The following is a 22,915-nucleotide window of genomic DNA, read 5'->3' on the forward strand; positions in this document are numbered from 1 at the left end:
ACTCTCTTGGAAAACCAAGCAAGTTTGTCTTCTATTACTATGATCATGAGCAAAGTGTTTACGTGCAGTGTTTCCTTGAAGAGTAAATGAAGTCGAGAGAAAACCAGGCTGGTTAGACGCGAGATTTTTCTTTCCTATTTCTATGAACAAAGGGTTTTTCCCAAATAGCAAACGAAATCACAAGAAAAACAAGGCGAGTTAATCACGAGATTTCCTTATCTCACATGTCTTAACCCTTGGACTTACAAGCAAACTCATCCCCCCACCGTGGTACAAGGGTAAGTGAATGTAATGCCTAACGTTTCTTTGTATTGAGAAATACGAAAATTATTTGCGTTTAATCATAATAGATATCTCTAAGCTTGGCGTACAGACAAGATTCTTTATTTTTGACGTCATAGACGTCACATGCCGTCATTAAGCTAACGCACTTTGTTTGATCTGCCATGTTGGATTTCACAATTTTGTTAAGTTTAACTGGATGGAAACTGATTAAGTCAAAATGATATTGGAAAGGAAACATTTCTCTATTATTATGAGCGCAGGGTTTTTGCTGGATAAGACGAAATCATGAGAAAAAGTAGACGAGCGAGTTACGCAATTTCGTTTACTTATTATTATTATTATTATTATTATCATCATTATTATTATTATCATCATTATTATTATTATCATTATTATTATAAGAAACGATTTGGAAATACATGAGACAAGAAATATAGACTTTGATAGAAAGCGACGTTTCGGTGCATCTTGCGCCATTATCAAGGTTACATAATACATAAAGACAGAAAGCGGTTTGTGAAGAGGCTAAGGCTAAGTCTGATTGTCTTCGTGCTAAAGTATTCATGTAATTAGCGTGGCACTCTTTTATGCAAATTCGCTTCAACTTAGCCTCTTCACAAACCGCTTTTTATCTTTAATTATGTAACCTTGATAATGGTGCAACATGCACCGAAACGTCGCTTTCTATCACTTATATTTCGTCTTAGTAGTAGTAGTAGTAGTAGTAGCAGTAGCAGGAACAGTAGCAGGAGCAGGAGCAGGAGCAGGAGCAGGAGCAGGAGCAGGAGCAGGAGCAGGAGCAGGAGCAGCAGGAGCAGCAGGAGCAGCAGGAGCAGCAGGAGCAGCAGGAGGAGCAGGAGCAGCAGGAGCAGCAGGAGCAGCAGGAGCAGCAGGAGCAGCAGGAGGAGCAGGAGCAGCAGGAGGAGCAGGAGGAGCAGGAGGAGCAGGAGGAGCAGGAGGAGCAGGAGCAGCAGGAGCAGCAGCAGGAGCAGCAGGAGCAGCAGGAGGAGCAGCAGGAGGAGCAGCAGGAGGAGCAGCAGGAGGAGCAGGAGCAGTAGCAGTAGCAGTAGCAGTAGCAGCAGTAGCAGGAGCAGGAGCAGGAGCAGGAGCAGGAGCAGTAGCAGTAGCAGTAGCAGTAGCAGTAGCAGTAGCAGTAGCAGTAGCAGTAGCAGTAGCAGTAGCAGTAGCAGTAGCAGTAGCAGTAGCAGTAGCAGTAGCAGTAGCAGTAGCAGTAGCAGTAGCAGTAGCAGTAGCAGTAGCAGTAGCAGTAGCAGTAGCAGTAGCAGTAGCAGTAGCAGTAGCAGTAGTAGTAGTAGTAGTAGTAGTAGTAGTAGTAGTAGTAGTAGTAGTAGTAGTAGTAGTAGTATAATTGTTATTATTATTAAAGCTCTTTAACCCTCGAACCCGTATTATGCAAACTCGTACCCCCCACCGTGGTACAAGGGTGAGTGAATAAAACTCCTACGGTTTTTTCGTTGTTGTTTTAATGAGAAATGTGAAAATTACTTTTCTACAAAATGAACATGTTTTTTGTTATTTCATCCTCCAGACGTCAATAAGTTTACTTCCTTCAATCCGCCATGTTGGATTTCATTATTTTGTCAAAGTCTTCCACGACATATATACACTTTTTTATCACTACAAAATGCACCAAACCACGACTCTCGTTTTAATAATTACCTTTGTGCAAGGTATGTGGGGGCGCGGTGGCCTCACGGTTAGTACGCTCGTCTCTGGTTTGAACTCTCCGGGTTTGAGCCCTGGTTGAGTTGTGTACTTGGGCAAGACACTTTACTCTCACAGCGCGTCTCTCCACCCAGGTGTACAATTGGGCACCGGCGAACTTCATGCTGGGGGTAACCCTGCGATGTACTAGCATCCCATCCAGGGGAGAGTTGAAATACTCCTAGTCACTTCATGCTACAGAAACTGGGATAAGCTCCAGCCTGCTGGGCCTCTTGGCTCGTATGTACACTTTACCTAAATATGTTATACTGTACTTGCAAAACAATTTCAGACGTTTTATTTCAAGCGTTAAATTTTCAGACACTTTATATCTCATTCAGTTCGGAAAAATTTCGGACAACAATTTCGGACACGTTGCTGAAACAGCTAAAACAAATTTATGTCTGCAAAAGACGAATTCGACTGGAACAACATCTGTGAAAATTCGCAGCCTTAAGGTTTTATGAATACACCGACGAGAAAATAACACAATTTCTATCAAGCCGTTGCGTATATCAAGCAGTGTCTCAACTAGAGTTCGCTCCATAAAGCCCGGCATAAAGGAAACTAAGAGCTTTGGAGCTACCTCTAAGTTTCATACTGTACTGTAAATATTTCGGACGCTTGCAAATTTCGGACAATTAATTCATTTTCGGACACTTTGTTGTCCGAAATTAAAACGAAAATAAACTTATTATTACGTCTACTCAGGATAAAAGGTTAATGGGATAATATGCATTATGCGTCTAATGTACAAGCAGAAACCCATAATGAGTTTCTGGTACAAGTTATTGAGTAGTTATATTCCGGTATCACTTTACCATCGTTATAATGATTAGACCAGAAAGATAGTATGAAGATGGAGGCTAAAGATAGTTTACGAATTAGAAAGTTTACAACTATTTTCTTGTAAACCATTAGCGTGTTGCTGATAGATATTATAAATCGGGCCCCAGTTGTTCGAAGGCTGGATAAAGCTATCACCGGATAAATCTCTCTCTTGTGGATAAGTGTTCACAAAACAAACCATATTACGCACTGGATAAGTGATTTATCCGGTGGATAGCTTTATCCACCTTTCAAACAACCCGGGCCAGAAAAACAACGGACTGCTATAATCAAAAACTTTATCTTAGGTGAGATACAAACTGTTAAAACTGAACTTTCGGTATGTTTACAAGGAACCAATTGAATATCTTCAACTAAACTGTATGCAAATGGAATATACGAGAATAAAAAAATTGATATGTTTGATTGCGAGTAAAATTGCAAAAACATTTTAAATCATACTTTTATATAATACTAAATGCACCGACAAATGAATGCCATACAGCATGGTTAAAGATATTGCCATCAGCAAAATTCACGTTTTTCCTGATTTTGACCCCTTTTGTTTGCCTTTTCCATGAACATAACGACTGCGCGAAAAAACAAAATCATGCCAAACTTCAGTTGAGTATTTCTAATAACTGGCGTCGTATTCACATCAGTTTGATCAAGAGAACACCGGCAAAACTCTACTGAGTATATAGTCCAGAAAACACTGTATTATGACACCCTAGAACTGAACTTAATTCGGTAAGTTTATAAGCAATCAACAAGGATAGACTTTGCATGTAGAAGAGTCTTTACTACAAGAGAACCGATCCCTTGGCTTTGATGATCGGAAATGCCAACGACTGCTCTACATAGTTCAACCCACTGGAGCCAATAATGGTTTCGGCTCGTCGTTCTGGCTGCTATATCTAGAACGAAAACAAATCCAGCAAAAGTTACACAAAAAACGACAAACCACGACAGTTAACCGGCACAACTGAGACAAAATAGCAATGACCACAACGAGCCCACACACAGCTGGTACCAAACACAGGATCATCACTTCCACTCCTTCACAGACGTTCCACCAAGAACTGAAATGATCGTTGAAAGGAACTGCCAACGAAAAAAAAGAAGCAAAAAACAAGTTCACCATTCCCAAAATGGCAATAGACAGCAAAGAAATGGTTTCTGCCGCGTTAGCAAGACTATCGCGAAATGGCTGAGCCACGACGTGGTGGAGAAGAAATAGAAAGCAAAACAGACTCATGATGAGAAGACGAGGCATCGGATTATTCACAAAAGACTTCATCACAACAAGAATCAACCGTCGGCCGATCATAATACCTTCCCAGCTCAGAGATAATTTTCGACCCTCCTCCGTTCTTTTAAAAGAATCGTAGAGAACCCTCTCTACAGAATTCAATGACATCTGTTGTGGAGTCGACACCTCGTTCACTGGATTGCGCAGTACTTGACAGAAGGAGATGAAAAACCAGTAGATTAACGATGGCAACGGCAAGAAACAAGCCAAGAGAAACTTCCACACAGACAGAGTCTTACCGTACAACTTATAAGAACCCCAAAGCAGCACAAACACAAAGGGTATCACAAATGTACAGACAAATCCTACCAAAATGTATTGCCACCACTGAAAACAAACATGGTTACCATCATAAAATAAACGCTTCTCTGAGCCAATGGGAACACAGCGTAGCAGACTGAAGCTTACTGTAGCTAAAGTTGTGTATCCTAGCAACAAGGTTTGCAAGATACCGCCAACATAAGGGCCAACAGAAGGGGCTCCCTGACCTCGAAACCTTTGGATTCCCCAATGCAAAACGTAAAAGAAGCAAATCATGAGCATTGTGCCAAAAACATGTGAGGCAGAAAAGAACTGCTTAGATACCACCCTGAGGCCAGCAAATGGGCAAATGAATCCAACAGAATATGACTTGAAGTTGAAGAACCCAACAATTGGATCGATAAGATTAGTTTTAATGACATGTTGTGACGAGCTGGAAACGACGAGAAGATTTGCTGCTTGATAAAAGTAGAAGAGAATCTTCAGATAACCTTTGTCAAAGTTATAATCTTGGTTCACTGCTTTGTTTTCTTTGAACCACAAGGTTTGGCGCTTGATCCAGGGGACAATAGGAGGCGTAAATATGAAGTACAATGCCATGAACGATACATAAAATAAAGCTACTGGCCAGAACCAATAATCTTTGCACTGATGCGATGGTCTGCACTTTGTAGAGTAAAGTGTCTCCGTGTAGCCATCATCACAGCGTCCACATAATTCGCCAGAACGGTTGCCCTGACAACCATTGTATTCTGGAAAGTTCGCTTCTTGAGGAGGACTACAATAACCCGCAGGGCACATGATAAAATGAAGCGATAGTGGATTTTTCTGTTCTTTATAACCCCAAAAGTTACGCTTGGCTAAAATATTTTGTGTACAATTCGCTCCAAACGGGCATGGAAGACATTGAAATCCTGCCGCTAACCTGGAACCTAGCGCATAGTCGCGCTGTAGGCTGTAGGAGTTCCCTTCACATGGCGAACAGCTAAGTTCAAGTGTGGTGATTTTAATTTTACATGGTGTGTTGTTAACCTGAGTCGTGAATTCTTGAGTAAAACGAAGAATTTCCATCTGACTTCCAACTGGGCAATAAAACTTTGTGAGACTGTCATCTCCAAGGTCTATCACTCTACCGTTTGCTACTAACATGAGTGGATTTTTAACACCGTATGCTCTGACATTCATTGTCGTGTTGTATACTTTAAATGGTCCTGAACTTTCTACATGAAAAAACGAAGCCTTGGAGTAATTCATTGTGAATAGCTGCAATGTTTTCATGGTTTGCTGGAAAAGGCTTCCTTGTATGATAAGACTCGCGGATCCCTGTACTGTGTATATATGGCCACCTTGAGATGAAGCAAAGTTATCGGTAAAGGAACAATTTATAAATGTCGCTTTTCCATTCGATAGATACACAGCACCACCGACAACCCCAGCATTCCTCTCAAACGTGGTATCTTGAAAACTCAGGTGATTTTTGGAAACCAATGAAGCAAATTCTTCATCATGATCATCGTCATTTCTCCGACTGGCTAATTTAACTTTTTGAGGGACACATCCTGGATTTTTATCATTGTCTTGAGGTAATTGTATTGACAGTGCCCCTCCAGTTGTTTGTAATGATAGATTCTCCACAAAACGAGACCTTCTTATCACCAGACTGACATTACCATAATGGATAAGGTATATAGCACCCCCATGTTGTTTAGCTGAACAATTCTTGAATGTCGTGTTCGTGATTATAATAAGCGTGGTGATTACGCCACAACTGATAAATAGGGCTCCACCAAACTCCACAAAATCCCCAGCGATATTCCCGTCAAAGAGTGAATCCTTTATTTCAAGTGTGTTTACATCCCTAACTATGATCGCTCCAGCAGTTTCCTGAGCAATATTCTTCAAAAATCGGGAATGGAGTATTTTGAACGCAAAAAGTGGGCTGATCCAAGCTGCGCCTCCAGTCCCCTCCGCTCTATTTGACTCCATGATGACATTTTCAAGGATTAGAGTACTTTGATTATTTGCTACCAAATATATTGCACCGCCAGTTATTGCACTGTTGTTGAAAAATGTTGAGTTTTGTATTGTTACTTGGCTGGGCTTGCTCTTCCAGTCTTTATCACCTTTTCTAATCGCCGGCGGTGAAAGACTTATAGCTCCTCCTCTTGCAGCATAATTGGAAATAAAATGGCTGCTGCTGATGCTTATATTGACTTGGCTTTCATACAGGACACTTATGGGTCCACCGATATCATTCGATCTACAACCCACAAAACGGGAATTGTCGACAATCAAATGCAAAGCATATCCTGCACTCATTTCCCGTGACATCGTATGAATGAATACACCCCCTGTTCCTAAAGATGTGTAGTTGGAAAAAGTAGTATGATGCAGTTGTACTGATGCAGTGAGAGCCGTAATGAAGACAGCACCACCCCCCGAAGAACCGTAAGCGTTAGTAAAATTTGACTCCGAAACTTTAAGTACACAATGGACGCTTCCTCTCAGGTAAATGACTCCGCCATTTCCTTCGTCTTCGTGACCACGAAAACTAGAGTTATTAATCTGTAATGAAATTTTTCTTGCGCTTACGTTGAATGATCGAGCTTGCTGACCTGTGAAGCTGCTTGCATTAACAAAAACACTTACAATGCTGCTGTGAACAATACATTCACTGTGACCGTAGCCCGAAGAAACATCTCGGTCTGATAAGGCATTGTTGCTCATAAACGTCACATTCTGAAAGTGAATATCCTGGGTGGCATTTTCCATATCTAAAAAAACAAGACCTTTCGTACTGAAATTGTTGTGGATAAACGTGACATTTTCCAGCGTGATGTTAAGACTTACAGAATGTTTATTATCAGATGATTCATGGAAAGACACACAGCTTCCCTGATCTGTTATGACATTACCATGAAAAGAGGAATGTTTCACTGTGAAAACTACGTGGACAGCCTCTGATAGGTTGATTGTTTTGTTGATAACAACTGAGACACACTCACTATTCTTAACAAAGACTGAATTTGTAATTTGAATGTTTGAAACCATCTTCGTGGTAATTAAGAACTGCACACCATGTTTGCTTCCTTCAAATTTGCATCTGTCGATATTAACAGACGAATCCTGAAAATACACCAAGCCCTCGTCCAGGAACAGACCTGATAAGGTGATATGCATCTGCTGCGCATCATCAGAACCATCAAACGTCAAACCCTCAGAGCATCGTATGTGAGGAGGCTTGGGACCGAATCCTACCAGAGAGAGGCTCTTGTTGATGTAAATTCCCGGATGAGGTGGAGTTTCTGATTGGCAGGTGTAGGGATCGTTGTCAGTGTTTGTGCCGTCCACGTAAATGTAGTCCCTGCTGGACGCCATGGTGACCGCCTTCCAAATGTGTTTGCATGGTTTTGTTCTATCACATGGCCAACTGTCGTTACCTGATTTACGGGAAATGTACCAGTCTGTTTCTCTAGAAACAGAGGCTGTAAGGATTGGTAAAACACAGATATTGTCTATGTTACATGATAAGACTTTGTCAGGGTAGCTATTTTGTCTTCTAAACTTACAAATTATTTACAATTTATGCAAACTTCCAAACTGATAATGTATGAAGTGCCCTTCTCAAACTCAACAATAATTCATCAAGTTTAAACAAAGGAAATCCTGGCCGTGACGGTGTTTTGATATCTGATCTTAATTGGTATAGATTTTTACGATTTTATTTCTCCATTTTCTTGTTAGTTTTAGTTTCGATTGAGAAGATATATCAAACACTCAATACAGTGTTTGACCACCTTTCCAAACGCCACGAAGTTCGTCAAAAATACCGCGCTGCGCCTCGTATTTTCAATTCCCTTTTCGCTGTTTCGAAATATGGTCAAACACGGTCTTTCGTGTTTGATATATTACAGCATAGTGTCAGAGCTAATTTGAAACTTATTCAGTACTTAAATTACTCTCAAACAGTAACTGCAAAACTTTGTGACAACTCTTCAATGTTAACGGAGTTCAACTAAAATTGCGTCATTTGTTTGGACAGTTGTTTGGTCACGTAACTTAACATTTTTTTTTTTGGCAAACACATTTCAAATTTGGTGAGTTTTAGCTGAAGATTCAGTTTCAGGAGGTCCTGAGTTATGCAACGGTATTCTTCCAAAATCTCTACAGTTTCTCCAGTCAAAAACTGGCATCTTTTTACGCAGGAGTGGAAAGATTAGGGACTTTAAGATATGGTACGGCTGGGCCGTAATACGGCGGTAAATAGTGAAGATCACCGAGATGATAAGATATGGGATCGTAACTGGGATCCGAGACAAAGCTCCAATACTGCGACTACTCAAAGAAGAGGAATTGAACCTGGATAAGACACTTAATATCTACAAGTCGAATGAGGCCGCAACCAAACAGCTCGATTCCATGAAACAGGATCAGACCCCAACGGACGAGCAAGTCAACGCTGCGGGCAACGAACAAACAAATAATTATAACGCGAAAAAAAGGAAGGTACAAAGGACGTAAAGGAAACGAAGGGCGCGAAGAAGAATTCCAGCAGACGTGGTGGATCGACCACAAGAAACACAGGAAAGACGAACTGTGAAGCGTATGGCCAAAAATGTCTCGCTTGCTCGAAGCAAAATCATTTTGCATGTTTGTCACGATATAAAATAAGCCAGCACGAGAGAGGACAGCGCGAAAAGGGTATAAATGAGTGCAACAAGTCACAGAAGAAACAGATACATCTGAAGATGAAGTGACCGATAATGAAGATCCGCTCTTCCATATCGAACAAGACTCCAGTGTGAAAACACCAGGCAAGCAATTCAACGCCACTGATAATCTTCTCTGACATAGAAAAGTTATACCACTTCTAGTTAGAATATCAGTTAGACACCGGCGCCATTTACAACATGATGAGTCTCCGCGATCTAGCCTCATATAAACCAAACAGGAGATCCACCGCTGAGAAGCAGCTAGTTGAGGCTTAACTTGCTCCATGGTTCACTCGTGAAACTTTGAGGTGTATCCACCTTTAAGATCAGTACACGGAAACAATTTGCGTGTAAGCTGCGCAAGAAACTTGCCGATCTAGGGAAATTGAAATTGGACATGGAGACACTAAGGAGGAAGCAGATGCTAGCCATGATGAAAATCTCAGAAAACTACACAAGTTAGGTTCATGGGCCATGTTATCAGCAAGGATCAGGTCTCGAGGCAGATTTGGGCAAAGTCTATGCGGTGAAAGACATGCCCAAGCTCACATGCAAGACTCTGAGTCTACTCGGTTTTAGCCATTATCTGACCAAATTTCCACCATGCCAAGGCTATCTGAAGTGGTACAGTCCTGAGAGACCTGACCATGGCCAATTTGTATGGTCCGAGCAACACAGCAAGGCGTTTGAGGAAGATATGTGCAGATCTTGTTCCCCCTGAATCCCAAGGAATACATTTTGCTTTCAGAAAGCTACTCAGATGTTAAAGATGTTGGCGCAACTGCGATCTACATCGTAGAGTTCCTAAGAGAGCAGTCACCGACAACGGGCCTGCTGAGAGTTCATAGAATGTTCTAGAGAATGGCATTTCAAGCACGTGACGTCATCACCCAGACATGCCAAATCCAATGGCAAGACCGAAGCTGCAGTAAGTGTAGTACAGAAGATTTGCAAGAAAGCGCACGGTAGACTGCGTAGCTGGCGGTTGGCTGGCATTGTTAGATCAACGGAAAACACCAACACAGCGTTTAAACTCTAGTCCAGTACAGAGACTGATGTCACGAACAACACGCACGCTAGACGCTGTTACCCATGTCAGTAAATCTTCTGTATCCCAGACAAGGAGAAGGTGCCATAAGGAGAAATTGATGACCAAGGGGCAAATGGACAAGAGCAATCAGGATAGAAGTGCCAAGGCCTGACTAGTATAGGTTATATTTAAGTCTGCATACTAGCCAAGTGGCTCATCAGGCCGGAGCTTATCCCAGTTTCTGTAGCATGAAGCGACTACGAGTAATTCTGACTACACTCACATACACGAAACACTCGATGTGAAAAGTTTATTGAGGATGCGTCAGTCAGCCATCAGATTCAATGTATCCTAATGTTTACCTCAAAAATGTAACTATTGGTTCTAAGAATTAGAACCCGTTTTACGCCAGATACGAAAAACCAGTAAAAAACCACCCTTTACATGTGGCCAAAAAATATGTGGAAACGTATTCTTCATCTAATGAAGCAGCACGAGACCCCGAGGAAAGGGTATTCTACAATTACTCACACAAGTTGATCAAATCGAAAAATAATCCTAAAAAATAAAGTGGGCGAACACTACGATTGACCGACCTAGAATGACTTAAATCTCCCGCCAAAACGTTAAATAGTCCCTAACCATCCCGTGATGCACCGCGAGTCTCTCCAACGTGCCGTCAGAATAACAATTCCCGACTAATTCGTCCCTCAATCGTCAGAAATTATATTTTCTACTCCCCATGGATGGCATGCTGGTCCATCGCAGGGTTACCCGCAGCATTAAGTTTGCTGGTAGCCATTTATACACCTGGGTGGAGAGAGGCACTGTGAAAGTAAAGCGTCCTGCCCAAGAACACAACACAATATTCCCGGCCATTGCTCGAACCCGGACCGCTCGATGTGGAGTTGAGTGCACTAACCATCATGATACCGCGCCTCCCATGCCAAGGAACTACCAGAGTTTGAAACAGAAAGAAGTTAGAGTAGCCGAACGGCGAAACAAAATCTGGGAAGCCGGTACCTCCTGCCCGTGTTCAAAAGCTATCGGATCGCTCATATCTGGTAGAAGTCAATACGGAAATACACTAGGCTGAAACAGAGAGGCATTGAGGCCCCCGTACGTCACACAAAAGAAGGATATAAGGCTGTCGTTGCTTCAGGGAAGTCACCCACACATGTACCTGCACAGACAGGAAGCCAAACAGCACTGACCAGTACCATCATAAGAAGTCTACACCAGTCTACACCAGTCTACCACTGGAAAAAATCCGTACCAGAACAGTTGGGGCACCAGTGAAATTCAAGCGTTTAAGCGTTTAAGTTGAACATTGGACATTATTTTTTGCTTCGTTTTTTACATTTATTTTACTTGCATAAACTGATGCGTATTAAATCAGCGATAATCTTCGTTAAGTGTGTTTGAACACTTGTTATGATAGGGTCATTATAGTTATCATTTAACTGATTGCGTGACGTCTTCCCAACAAACAACAGCCTCGCTCGGCTGCGGATCTTACGACATCTGTTATATGAACATCGATTGTGTTATTTTGGATTGGAAGCATACATTTTCTCTTCACGAAATGTTTTCAGTCCTAGACTCACGGTAAATACTAAAACTCATGACATTATTCATGCGATAATCGAAATTCCCTGAAAGTTGTCTTTGTCGGATCTTTTAAGCTGTTTAAGTTCCCGCGAGGGGAACTTCCGCCTTTATTTCTGTTTTAGATTTTGATCACTATCGTGATTACCCTGCGAGCAGTTGTCTCTCCTGAGACAGCAGCTGCTCGCCGGTATATCGTGATTAGAAACTTGAACAGAAAGACTATGAAATCCATGCAGCTGGATAGAGCAACGATTTGTTTCCCCCACATGTATATGCCATAGTAGGAGTTGTACACTGCTTTGCCAATAAAGTCAATAAAATCGAGACTATGCGACCCATAAAATTTGACAAGAATTCTACGAAACGGTAATTGTTCGAAGGACGATCGCCACCCTTTGTACCCGGCAAAGTTGACGTAACACAAAAGACAAAAAATATACGATCAATCCTACACGAAGATATAACAACAATTTGGTTTCACTTTCCAGAATAATGCAGTGTTATACCATTTTTTATATGCTGATAAAAATTCCTACATCCTCTCCTAAACTTCTCACCTTGATTGATGAAACACAGCAACAAGAGAAATATTATGTGAAAGCAGCTTTTTCTTGGCATTTTCTTTGATAATATTACAGTTCCTTCCGTAACTCGTGGTGCGCAAACGAAACGTCTTTTGGGCGAGTCAGGAAATACGCGTTACAACAGCCTGACGGCCACGCGGTCGGAGTACTGGGCTCTTCTATCCCATCATCGCGTGCGGGAACAGGGGCTAAAAATAATTTCGTGTTTTGTGATGGTTTCGTGCTCAAGGAAAGTCACAGGTAACTATACGGCTATAAAAAGTTCTGCTATTATTGTAAGGTCCTAGAGATTTCTCTTATTTCTCTGTCTTTGCTTAAGGTTTTATAGAGCGAGTAATGAACATGTGAAGTTTTACATTTCCTGAAATCCTCTCGACTTTCAACAGAGCCTATTGAATTGTGCATGGCCGTTACTAAAAGTAAATAATCATTTTTGACCGCGCAAACCCTCGTACTAATCGTTGCATTTCAAAACTATTTTGGTGTAGTGATGAAGTATGTAGGAAAAGAAAGACTTTTGACTCCTTTGCTTTGAAGAAGTTTTTTGGCTGTGGTACACCGTGCAACAGTTTTTCTTAACCTGATCGACAAGCTATAAACATTCAAAAGCTTTAGAATATCAGTTAAGAAGCTAAAATTAAACTTGATTTCCTAGACTAATTATGCAGCTGATCGGAAAGATTAATTACTCTGCAGTTTAAAATGTTTCAAGTGTCTAGTGGTGTGTTAGAAACAGGTTAGAAAGGAGGCGAATTTGATAACTGTGTATTTAACGGTTGTACATATCACAACACCCTTTGAAAGTGTTAATACTGTATACAGTAAAACGCTGCAAGCCTTGTAAGAAGATGTTCTAGTCAATCAAGGCTGGTAATTTATATAATTTTGGAAATCTATTTCACACTGCTGTGTGCAAAGAAAGTTTTCTCTGATAACCTGGTTGTGCGGGATCAGGCTAGGTAGCAGATTCTGTTCTTTGCCTGCCTGACAGGCAACTGAAGTAGAAATTTTTGAGGCAATTCAAATTACAGAAGTGTTGGTTTAATTTAAAATTAATTAATCTTATTAGGAAAGAATTATTTTGGGGCAAGCAAGAATGACTTTCGGGCTACAGCGTAGTAGTCATCACAGTTCAACACAGTGACTGGTTTTCTTTGGACCCTGCACTGTCTGGGCCAGAAGGGTTACCATCATGTTTGCGTTTATCTCAAGAGAGTACACGTACATGTTTGTTCATATTTATTATGTTCAGACAAGAAAGCATAGTTGATGGCCAGACATCTAATTTGTGTACTCTATGGGACACTTATTGGAAGAAGGCACTCACTGTGAGCTTAACAACTGAGTGTGTGGCCTGGAAGATTGTTTTTTCCAAGGTTTAGGTCATGGCATGTAGACTGTCAGTACAAAATTAGGATAATTAGCAACCAAACATTTTTGCATTCAGCCCAACCTAACTTTTATCATGCACATGTACATAATATGTAGTGCTCGCTTTTGTTGAGGTTTATTTCACCTCAGAGCGTTGTGAGAATGTCTCTGTGAATGTTCTGAATTGCACGTATGCTAGATAAATAGTATTGTGAAAATGTTTACGGGGTTGGATTGCTTTTTCTAGGTTAACTCAAGTCAATTTTTCTGGTCCTATGCACGCTTAATTAGCCACCAAATCATCCAGGCATCCTGTTGATTCCTACTTTCGAAAAGAAAATTGTTGTATTTTTCACATGTCACTTTATAAATAATTGTTTGTTTGAGTAGACCCTATAGCGCATTTTGTACACCGGCACTTTTCAAATTTCTGGCTGAAAGCCTGGTCCTATATGTAAATGCCAGCTTACACTGTTTTTCTATAGACCTGATTGTTCTAGCAGGGTCATAGTAAGAGTGGTATGTCATTGGTCCTTTGTTCACATATTTTCTTTTTAGTATGGATACCTTGTTAATATGTTGTCCACATGGGGTTTGACTGTATGTTGCAGGTCAAAATGAAATTCAGGTTAAAATGATTTCAACCTAGTTTGATTCTCAGTTTCCTTTGTCTTCTAACCCTAATTATTCAATAATTTGAGCCATGAATAATTAGGGTTAAGAGACAAAGGAATTTTATTTTAATCTGAATTTCATTTTGAATTGCAACATACATATTTGATGATATTTTTTGTTTACATAATGTGTGGCTAAACACATTTCTGAGAGTACTGCATACTGTGCTTTTTACAGCTTGATGTTTATGATAGAGGTGCTGTGAGTAAACAAACAAACAATGGGAAATACAGGACTAGGGAAGCATAAAGATGTGCACAACTCAGATTCTACTTTAGAATTTGAAACTGGCAAGAAAATGTTCCCCAGTGAGCAAGAAGCTAAGATGATTTTATCAGGTGAGTGTTATGTATGCATGATTCCCATTCATATCCAAACCCATCCAAAAGAAAGGTCAATGGAATTTCTTGGGAGAGCTATTCAAAGGCAAACCTTGTAATTAAGGCATATTTTAGTATGAAGCTACATGTAGACTGGCATTCCAAAGGGTTAGGCTAGGTGCTTAGATCAAAACAACAAATTAAAATACAGGGCTGGCTTAAATTGCTTTCTTTAATATATTTTAAAATTATTTACATGAAGTATGCATGCCATCTGTTGTGTACATTATGTAGAATGATTAATATGCATGCCAGGTCCTATGAGAAATTGCCTTATATTACTAAACACAGAGTCCAGTGTCAAGATGTCTGAGATTGTTTCAAAAAGTACTGATCAGACTAGACAAAGTATTTTGTAGTAGAAAAGATGTCTAGATGTAAAAGCGTTTCTGATTAGCAGTTGCTTCATTACGAAGAGGTAATAGTAGTTAAGTGTGGGTACACGTATGTAATGTTCATTGCGACATGCAAAATTAGCTAAGCGAAGACACTTCTCATGTGGTGCATTTGATAATTGCCATTTAATTGGTCATCACTCACTAGGGAGAGAAAGAGACTGCTCACAGTCTAAATGTGAACAGTACTGAACCAGTTTTTATTTCAATCTGTGGTTTATTTAGCAAGGGAACCAGAAATTGATGATCATAGTGATTATGACTATGATGATGACTCTATGGAAGGGGAGCCACCACAAAAAAGAACAGTACCAACAGTGTTTACCTGGGAGAATGGTGGCAGAGAAGTCTTACTTTCTGGGAGTTTTAATGACTGGAAAACAAGAATCCCTATGAACCTAAGGTAAGCTAGCAGAGTATAGCAATATCTCACATTTCATTGCATCCTGACATTCTGATGACAAAGCCGTTAACAGAGATCTAGCCTTGGAACTTTGATCTTTTGTTGACAGTCACTCTATAATCAAATGATTCTAAAGTTAAATTGCATGTGAAGTATTACCAATTTAAGAAACAAACTTATTAGCATAATTTTGTGGTTAATGTGTTAGCAGTACATGAAGTTTGTTGTTGTGTTGGACCCAGCCATTTCAACCACAACTACCGGTACTGAAAACAGTGAATATGGTTTGTTTGCCTGGTACTGGAAGGTTTGTTAAACACTGGTCTAACTGTTCAATCACAAATGGTTGGAAAAGTGCCAGAAATTACAAAAGTTCAATCCAATTCAATCAAATGAACTACCGGTAGTTTACATTTGCTAAGCTTGGTTCCAGTTCACTGAAAAAGTTGTGAGAGTCAGGATCAATGAAACCAATTGAAAAATCTTGTCTTTGCTACATGCATAGTCATAATTTAAACTTCAATTTTATTCATTAGTTGAATATTACATTCTTTATTAAGTGGAATACTGTACAATGATTTTTTTGTTTGCCTAGCCAAGGGGAATTCTCAACAATAATCGAGCTGCCTGAAGGCGAGCATGAGTACAAGTTTTGTGTTGATGGCCGCTGGATTCATGACCCAAATGCTGTAAGTACTATTTATAAACAGAAATAATTATACATGTGATGTCATCCTAGAGTTTATCCCAATCAGTCAATATTTGGTATTCTTGCTTTTAACCTTATTGTGAGTAAGTCAAACCAGCTGATACACGTACAACATGGCAACAAACCAGCCAAGATATGGGAGTCTTTTTTGATGTACATAAAATACTGTACAGTTGTTTTTTTCACGGTGCTGTTTCTAATGACATCCCCAGATCAGTCCACATTGCCAGCTACATGTAGTTCTAATACTACACTCATACTACTTACAAACATATTATAAGAATTGCATGGATTGACTGAAGAAAAACAAACTTTATTGTAGTATTTTGCACATAGTATACCATTCATTATATTCACTCAGCAACATTGGGATATTCTGATTAAAAGACTAACAATTTTTGTAATGAAACTTTGAGATGAAAAACTTGTAGATGGTAAAAAAAAAAGTCACCTAGGATATATTTTCAAGACTTTCCTTTGTATTGTTAGTAGAACTTTGCCTTTTCAATTGCAGAATTTTCTATTTTCCTTGCAGAGCACCTTGCCAAAGATTGCTACACTATTATTCTCTTTTTTATTTGTTACTTTTGACCAGATAATATTATTATCAGTTAAAGATTGATATCACTGAAAGTACATATTCTGCAAATAAAGGGTTATCAATCAGTTAAATTCTGATGTGAAAAAAATCATTCAGAAACTAAAATGTTGTACTGTTCCTAACAGCCAACCACAAACGACAATTTTGGGGGCAGAAACAATGTCATTAATGTAAAGAAGTCTGACTTTGAAGTGTTTCAAGCTCTGGAGTCTGATGCTACTGCCAGTATTGGTTCTGCTGGCTCGATCAGTAAGTATAGACAACCTTAAGTTATAGACTTCTCCTTTAAGACTTCTTGTATCAATGTGGATCATCAATTAATGGACACCTTAAAGTTGTCTTTATAATACAGATTATTCAGTTCTAGAAAATATCGATAATTCCCCCACAGAAGGGAATGGAATTTCCTGGGGGGTGGGGGATCCTGTAAGACCAAAAAATTTAAAGAAATGTATGAAGCTCAATCAGAATTTCCAGAGGGGTTGGGGGGGGGGGGGACTTTGAAAAATTCCCTTCCATGGGGGAGGTACAGTATGGATATTTTCTGGAACTACGCATTGATCAATAATTATGGTTAAGCCCTCCTCCCCCCCTCCCCCCTCAAAAAAAAATAACAATAATTAAACAAAAACTAATAATAAGAAGAACTTAAAATGAATCAAAAGAAACATGAATATATACAGTTGAACCCACTATAGGGCAATTCCACCATCGCAGATGTTACATTCAGACTCAATTTGAAACTTTAATTTAGCACAGACAAAGGATAAAAAGGAGTTGTCAAGTTTTCCATTTATGAACGTGTTTGTGCCTACTGACATGATAACTGGGCTGTACAATTTTTCCAGTTGACTGATTTCTATTAGAGATATAGACCAAAAAACACTGTTGTGGATGTTACATAAAAAACAACCACAATATTGAGTTCATTAGTATTTATTCAAAATTCCTGTGAAGTGTCAGGGGGTTTTGTATGAACTGTTCCAAATATGTGTAGTTTTGTGGTTGTTTGACCCAAAAAGGCTGATTTCGTTTGAACTGACATTCACAATTTTTCAAGGGTACGTGAACTTTAACGTCGCGGACATTACAACCAATGTCGCAGACATTACACTTTCTGAATCATTGCCAAGTATAGGGGACAGATCAGCTTTTCTGTGTGGTTCTCAGTCATACAAGGCAAGATAGGCAAATATTTTATGTTACTATGAATGAAAGTAGTTGACAATTCATGTAAAACTCCTGAAACATCACAGTAAAGTTTGAGGAACACAACATGCTTTCTATATCAAGTATAATCTGCATTTGAGCCTGCTTTTGGCATTCTGAGCCTGGAAACTTATGTTGGTCACCAGAATACATGTAATAACTTCTTTTGCCAGAAAATAGAAAAAACTGGCAGTTTTGTTAAATTTAAGGTTTCTTTACAGAATTAGCACAACTACTTATTGTGCAGTTCCAGAAAATACCCATACTCCCCCCACAGAAGGGATTGGAATTTCCTGGGGGTGCAGTGTTCTATCAGACCAAAAAATTTAAAGAAATGTATGAAGCTTAACTGGAATTTCCAGAGAGGTGGGGAGGTATTAGAACAAATCCCTTCCGTGGGGGAGGTATGGATATTTTCTGGAACTACACATTATTGGCCTAGACAAGGGAAAACAAAAAGGTCCACTTTTCAAACACTTTTTTCTACTTCTGTTGTAGTTCCTCACTTAATCAATGGACCATTTGAAATTCCAGAGCAACTAGCTGTAAAAAAACTCTTGAAAGCAATAGAAAACATAAAAGGGTTTAAGAAAATAATGTTAGAAATGTCTATGTTCATTAGAATGGTAGAACCTCTTCTCTTGTTGAAATTTCAGAATAGTTTACAACCCACTTGAAAGCTGCTGTCTTTGGCAAAATGTTTGTTAGATGAAAATAGAGCAAATCTAGAAGGACATATGGTCTTGTGGTGTAGCTGTAATGGTTTAGCTTTTAAGAACCATTTCAAAATGTTTTTACTTAACTTCAAGAAGTGTAACATCCGTGACGTAACGTCCAGAACAATGCTTTGCTGCCATTCGAAAATGTTGTTGTTTGCCAGAGATTTTTTTTTTACCAAAGTGTTTCTATTGGATATCGATCTAGCTGTGTGGCAAGAATGGTTTTAAAATCTTTCATGTAGTTATTTTAGAAAAGAAAAAAGATTGTTGAAACATTGTGGACATTACGTAATGTCCGTGACGAAACTTATTTTTGTTATATCTACCTTTAAAAAAAGTTCAGAGTGAAGTTTATGTCACTTATGTTATTGTATTAACTCCAGTGAGGGACTTTTTCTGATACAAGTATTTGAAGTCCCTTATATTTTCCAAGTTTGATACAGCAAGTTGAAAAATTTTACTTCTTGCTTGTTGTTTGCTGTAAAAAAATAAATACTTACTTTGGGGACTCCCCCCACCTGAATACATGGTTGTCTTGGGGGAGCAGAAATTTATTTTTCTATGTACTTTAACTTGTTCACAATGTAGAACAGGGTATAATTTCATGTGCAACCTCTTTTCAAAAATCTGGATTTTGACACCACTCATGTGGAATTGCCCTATATCAAAAAAAAAAAACAAATACATCAATGTACATGTAGCTCAGGATGGCTGATAGTACAGGACTAAAATGAAGTATATCCAGAGGGAAAAGGATATGAGTATGAGATACGTGTCGACAGCAGGGAGTTCGAGATAACAGAGGTCGAGATAGCAAGGTTTTCTGACCCGTGTAATCTACAGTAATCTATATAGCTTCTGTTTAAAATGTTACTAGAAAGATACCTGAGTGTACAACTTGCTTTGATTTGCCGCCCATTAAAGAGATGCTTTAATTTGCAGTTTGTCATGACTGTTTGCCCAGAGACAGACTTGTGTCAGATCTTCTAATTATTGTTTTACCATGCAGTATTCCTGTACATGCATCTAACATTTATCAGTCACAACATTCCTTCCAAATATAAATTCAAACATTTTTTTAAAAAATCCTTTCCAATTATAAGTAAAGAAGTGATGTTACCTACAGTGTACATGTAGTAACATTCTTAGCAAGTCATACAACATTTGAGTAGGAGGGGTTGACTCAGATAAAATTTGTAATTCAATAATGATATAATTTGTTCTTTTAGAATCGATGTCGGGATCACCACCTGGCTCCTATGGGCAGCTCATTCCATCACACCACAACCCTGTTATTGTCCAAGATGGCATGCATGCCAGTGTCCCTCCAGTGCTACCGCCGCATCTACTTCATGTCATACTCAATAAAGATGTCGTGGATCACAATGACCCATCCCTTCTGCCAGAACCAAACCACGTTTCTCTCAATCACCTCTATGCACTCTCAATAAAGGTAGTTGTTGTTTACAGTAACTGTTGTGTATGTGGGTATGAAAGCAACCAGTCAAGTACATATGTTTCCATTTTATTTATTAAGTATAAATCGAGAATCTAAGCAGTTCAGATTCAGGAGTCCTAGAATCTGATTGGCTGATTATGCTGAACAGTTTCTCACAAAACAGACCCGCGTGTGATGCATTGTTGACATCTAGAAAGTTTGTTGGTTTTGGTTCAACCATGCAGTCTATGTACAGAACTCCTATGGACTCAGGTCGCTAACTCAAGAACCTGGGCAAACTTTTTCTCGATACGGATCTGCCCCTGGGAAATAACACTAATTTTTGCTATTTTATACTGTATGCCTTAAAAGTTTTAAACAAAAGAAAACATATGAGGGCAGACTGAGCTATAAATAACAGCTATTGATGATTGTGCTGTAAATTTTTGTTAAACCTTTGATTAAGCTTTTTTTTTCATCATGGTGTCAGTTTTTTATTTAGTGTAATTTATCATTATTGTATATTATTTTTTTCAGTTTTGATAATTTAACAAGTTACACCAATACTTTCTACTCTAAGTTACAGAGATTCCAACCCTCCTGATTTGATCGGGAGACTCCTGATCTGATGTGTTGCCTCCCGCTCTCCCGATTCTTATCAAATTCTCCCGATTTATAATAAAATTGTGAAAACAAGGGAAAAAATGCTAATGTTAAGTATTTTTTGCAATGTATTACACTTTCTTCTCGTATCATCTCACCCAGTCTCTTGCCACGTGTTGTGCAGACTCATCAGGCCAGCAGTCTTACTCCATTTAGCAGCTCCAAAATGCAGGAAAAGGCATTTGAGAAAACCTAAATTTGCAAAATTTCCCGGTGAGCATGCCCCTGGACCCCCCTAGAGGCTGCCGCCTATGGCACTAAAAGAGTCTCCCTATTTTCTTTCAAAAGGGGTTGGAATCTCTGAAGTTACGTTATCCAAATTATGTCTTACTTACTATTAAGGAGACTGTATTCTTTCTTTTCCAGGATGGAGTTATGACATTAAGTGGGACACATCGCTTTAGGGAGAAATATGTCTCAACGCTGCTATACAAACCAATCAAATAAAAACATTATTTTGCGTTATGTAACAAGCTGTCTTAATGCAGCATGATCAATCAAGGTGGTTGGATTGTCTTCATGGATCAGATGAGTTGAAGGACTTACGGCGGGAATTCAGCAGAAAAGTTATTTGACATTGGCGAGGAAAGTAAATATACACTGTTTGAAAATGCCTGGTTTGCAATCCCAGGTTTGAGTTGAGCAGTTCGTTGTCTAGGGATTGTGTAAATCACATAAGAACTACAGTATTTGTTGTTACATGATTGAGGAATGAGGGGAAAATTCAAATTTCCAGCCTACATACATGTGCATCCAGGCAGTCTTCAGCTAATACTGGGAGACCTCCAAGCTAGTTGCTTTTTACAAAAATGTGGAAGCAACAACAAGTCGATTTTTGAAAAAAATAGATTTTCAACTCTATTTTCAGCCATAGTTGTGGCAACGTACTGTTGTATAAGGTGATTTTTTAAATATTATCATTAAATAATGTAGACCTTGTTCCTCGAGTCTTTGTTCCTTACTGTGCAAACATGCCAAAACATCTGGCTCTCAAATATTCTGTTACTGGCTAGCTCAATTTTGATTGATTACAAAAACAATAGAAATGAGCAGAAGTAGAACACTGGGGACTTGAGCCATTCAGCTGCGGGTGTGTCACCTACGCATGCCGAATTCCACCAGAAGTCTGATATCTTCAGCCAGGTCGCTCGTCTGCCGACTACTGGTCAAGGGGAACAAAGACTCTGAGAGAGTAAAAAGTTGACAGTGTTTTCATATTGAACTTGGTTATCGCAGGTTAAATAATCATGTACTCATGACTGAAAAATTACGATATTAATAGCTAAATAAATGTTAATAACAAGAAGCAATGTCAACAAAAGGTAGCAATATTGTAGATCATACTTTGAATTGTTGTTCCTACATAAATTCTCCAACAAAATGGCACCACAATATTATGTCAGGGCGTCATGATACAGATTTGAATTTTTTTTTTTTTTTTTTTTTTTTTTTTTTTCATTTGTTTCTAAGAAACTCATTTATGTAAAATCACTGTTGTTGGAAACAGTGACCGGCTGATTGTTGACAAGCTAAAAATATCAACACAGTTAAGAACATTTTTATTAATTAAGGAAAAGAACATAAACTATGTTTATTTTGTATTTAGAGCACCGGTGCTCAGGACCAATATCAGAAGATACCTTGATCTAAGCTTCTAGAAGATAAATTACACAGTCTCTAAACTTGTTCGTATTGTGTCGCTGATTTAACTTTTTTGTTCTTACTTGCATTACGCCTGCAATGCAGGCTAGTAAAGTAAGTGCCTTAATTTCCTCACTTGACATTTTAAGGTAGACAATGTTCTCTAAGGACCTTAGATAGAAGGTAAGAAAAGGGGAAGGTTTTTTTGTTTTGTTTTGTTTTGTGTTGTTTTTTTGTACAGTTCTTAAGGTCTATTTTGTTTAGAACAAATCCAAAAAAGTTGTGGCTTATTAATAAAATAAAATTAAGAAGCCAGAGTACAGTGTCATCGGTAGTTGGTACCTTCTAGAATATGAATCAAAG

General features: G+C 39.0%; 2 protein-coding genes across 2 annotated transcripts; one reads left to right on the forward strand and one right to left on the reverse strand.

Annotated features, from left to right (window-relative positions):
• Positions 1-1,715: 1,715 nt before the first annotated feature.
• On the reverse strand, positions 1,716-12,486 carry LOC145481330 (uncharacterized). Its single transcript, XM_081459801.1, has 2 exons — positions 12,322-12,486; positions 1,716-7,896 (listed from the first exon to the last, which is right to left on the reverse strand). Exons 1-2 carry the CDS (start codon positions 12,380-12,382, stop codon positions 3,704-3,706), a joined length of 4,254 nt encoding a protein of 1,417 aa, XP_081315927.1. The 5' UTR covers positions 12,383-12,486; the 3' UTR covers positions 1,716-3,703.
• Positions 12,487-12,531: 45 nt separating this feature from the next.
• On the forward strand, positions 12,532-22,367 carry LOC145481345 (5'-AMP-activated protein kinase subunit beta-2-like). The gene is made up of 7 exons (XM_081459822.1): positions 12,532-12,588; positions 14,572-14,732; positions 15,395-15,572; positions 16,168-16,261; positions 17,008-17,131; positions 20,040-20,263; positions 21,278-22,367. Exons 2-7 carry the CDS (start codon positions 14,615-14,617, stop codon positions 21,356-21,358), a joined length of 819 nt encoding a protein of 272 aa, XP_081315948.1. The 5' UTR covers positions 12,532-12,588; positions 14,572-14,614; the 3' UTR covers positions 21,359-22,367.
• Positions 22,368-22,915: the final 548 nt, after the last annotated feature.

The sequence above is a fragment of the Orbicella franksi genome, chromosome 3, assembly GCF_964199315.1.
Source record: "Orbicella franksi chromosome 3, jaOrbFran1.1, whole genome shotgun sequence".
In the NCBI taxonomy this organism is placed as follows: Eukaryota; Metazoa; Cnidaria; class Anthozoa; order Scleractinia; family Merulinidae; genus Orbicella; species Orbicella franksi.

What these genes read in the sequence shown, in the direction of transcription:
- LOC145481345 (XM_081459822.1), top strand. Translation starts at nt 14,615, where the DNA reads ATGGGAAATACAGGACTAGGGAAGCATAAAGATGTGCACAACTCAGAT. An exon ending in TGGTTCTGCTGGCTCGATCA is followed by an intron (nt 17,132 to 20,039) that starts GTAAGTATAGAC and finishes TTGTTCTTTTAG; the next exon opens with AATCGATGTCGGGATCACCA. An exon ending in TCTATGCACTCTCAATAAAG is followed by an intron (nt 20,264 to 21,277) that starts GTAGTTGTTGTT and finishes TTTCTTTTCCAG; the next exon opens with GATGGAGTTATGACATTAAG.
- LOC145481330 (XM_081459801.1), bottom strand. Translation starts at nt 12,382, where the DNA reads ATGCCAAGAAAAAGCTGCTTTCACATAATATTTCTCTTGTTGCTGTGT. An exon ending in GCTGTGTTTCATCAATCAAG is followed by an intron (nt 7,897 to 12,321) that starts GTGAGAAGTTTA and finishes CAATCCTTACAG; the next exon opens with CCTCTGTTTCTAGAGAAACA.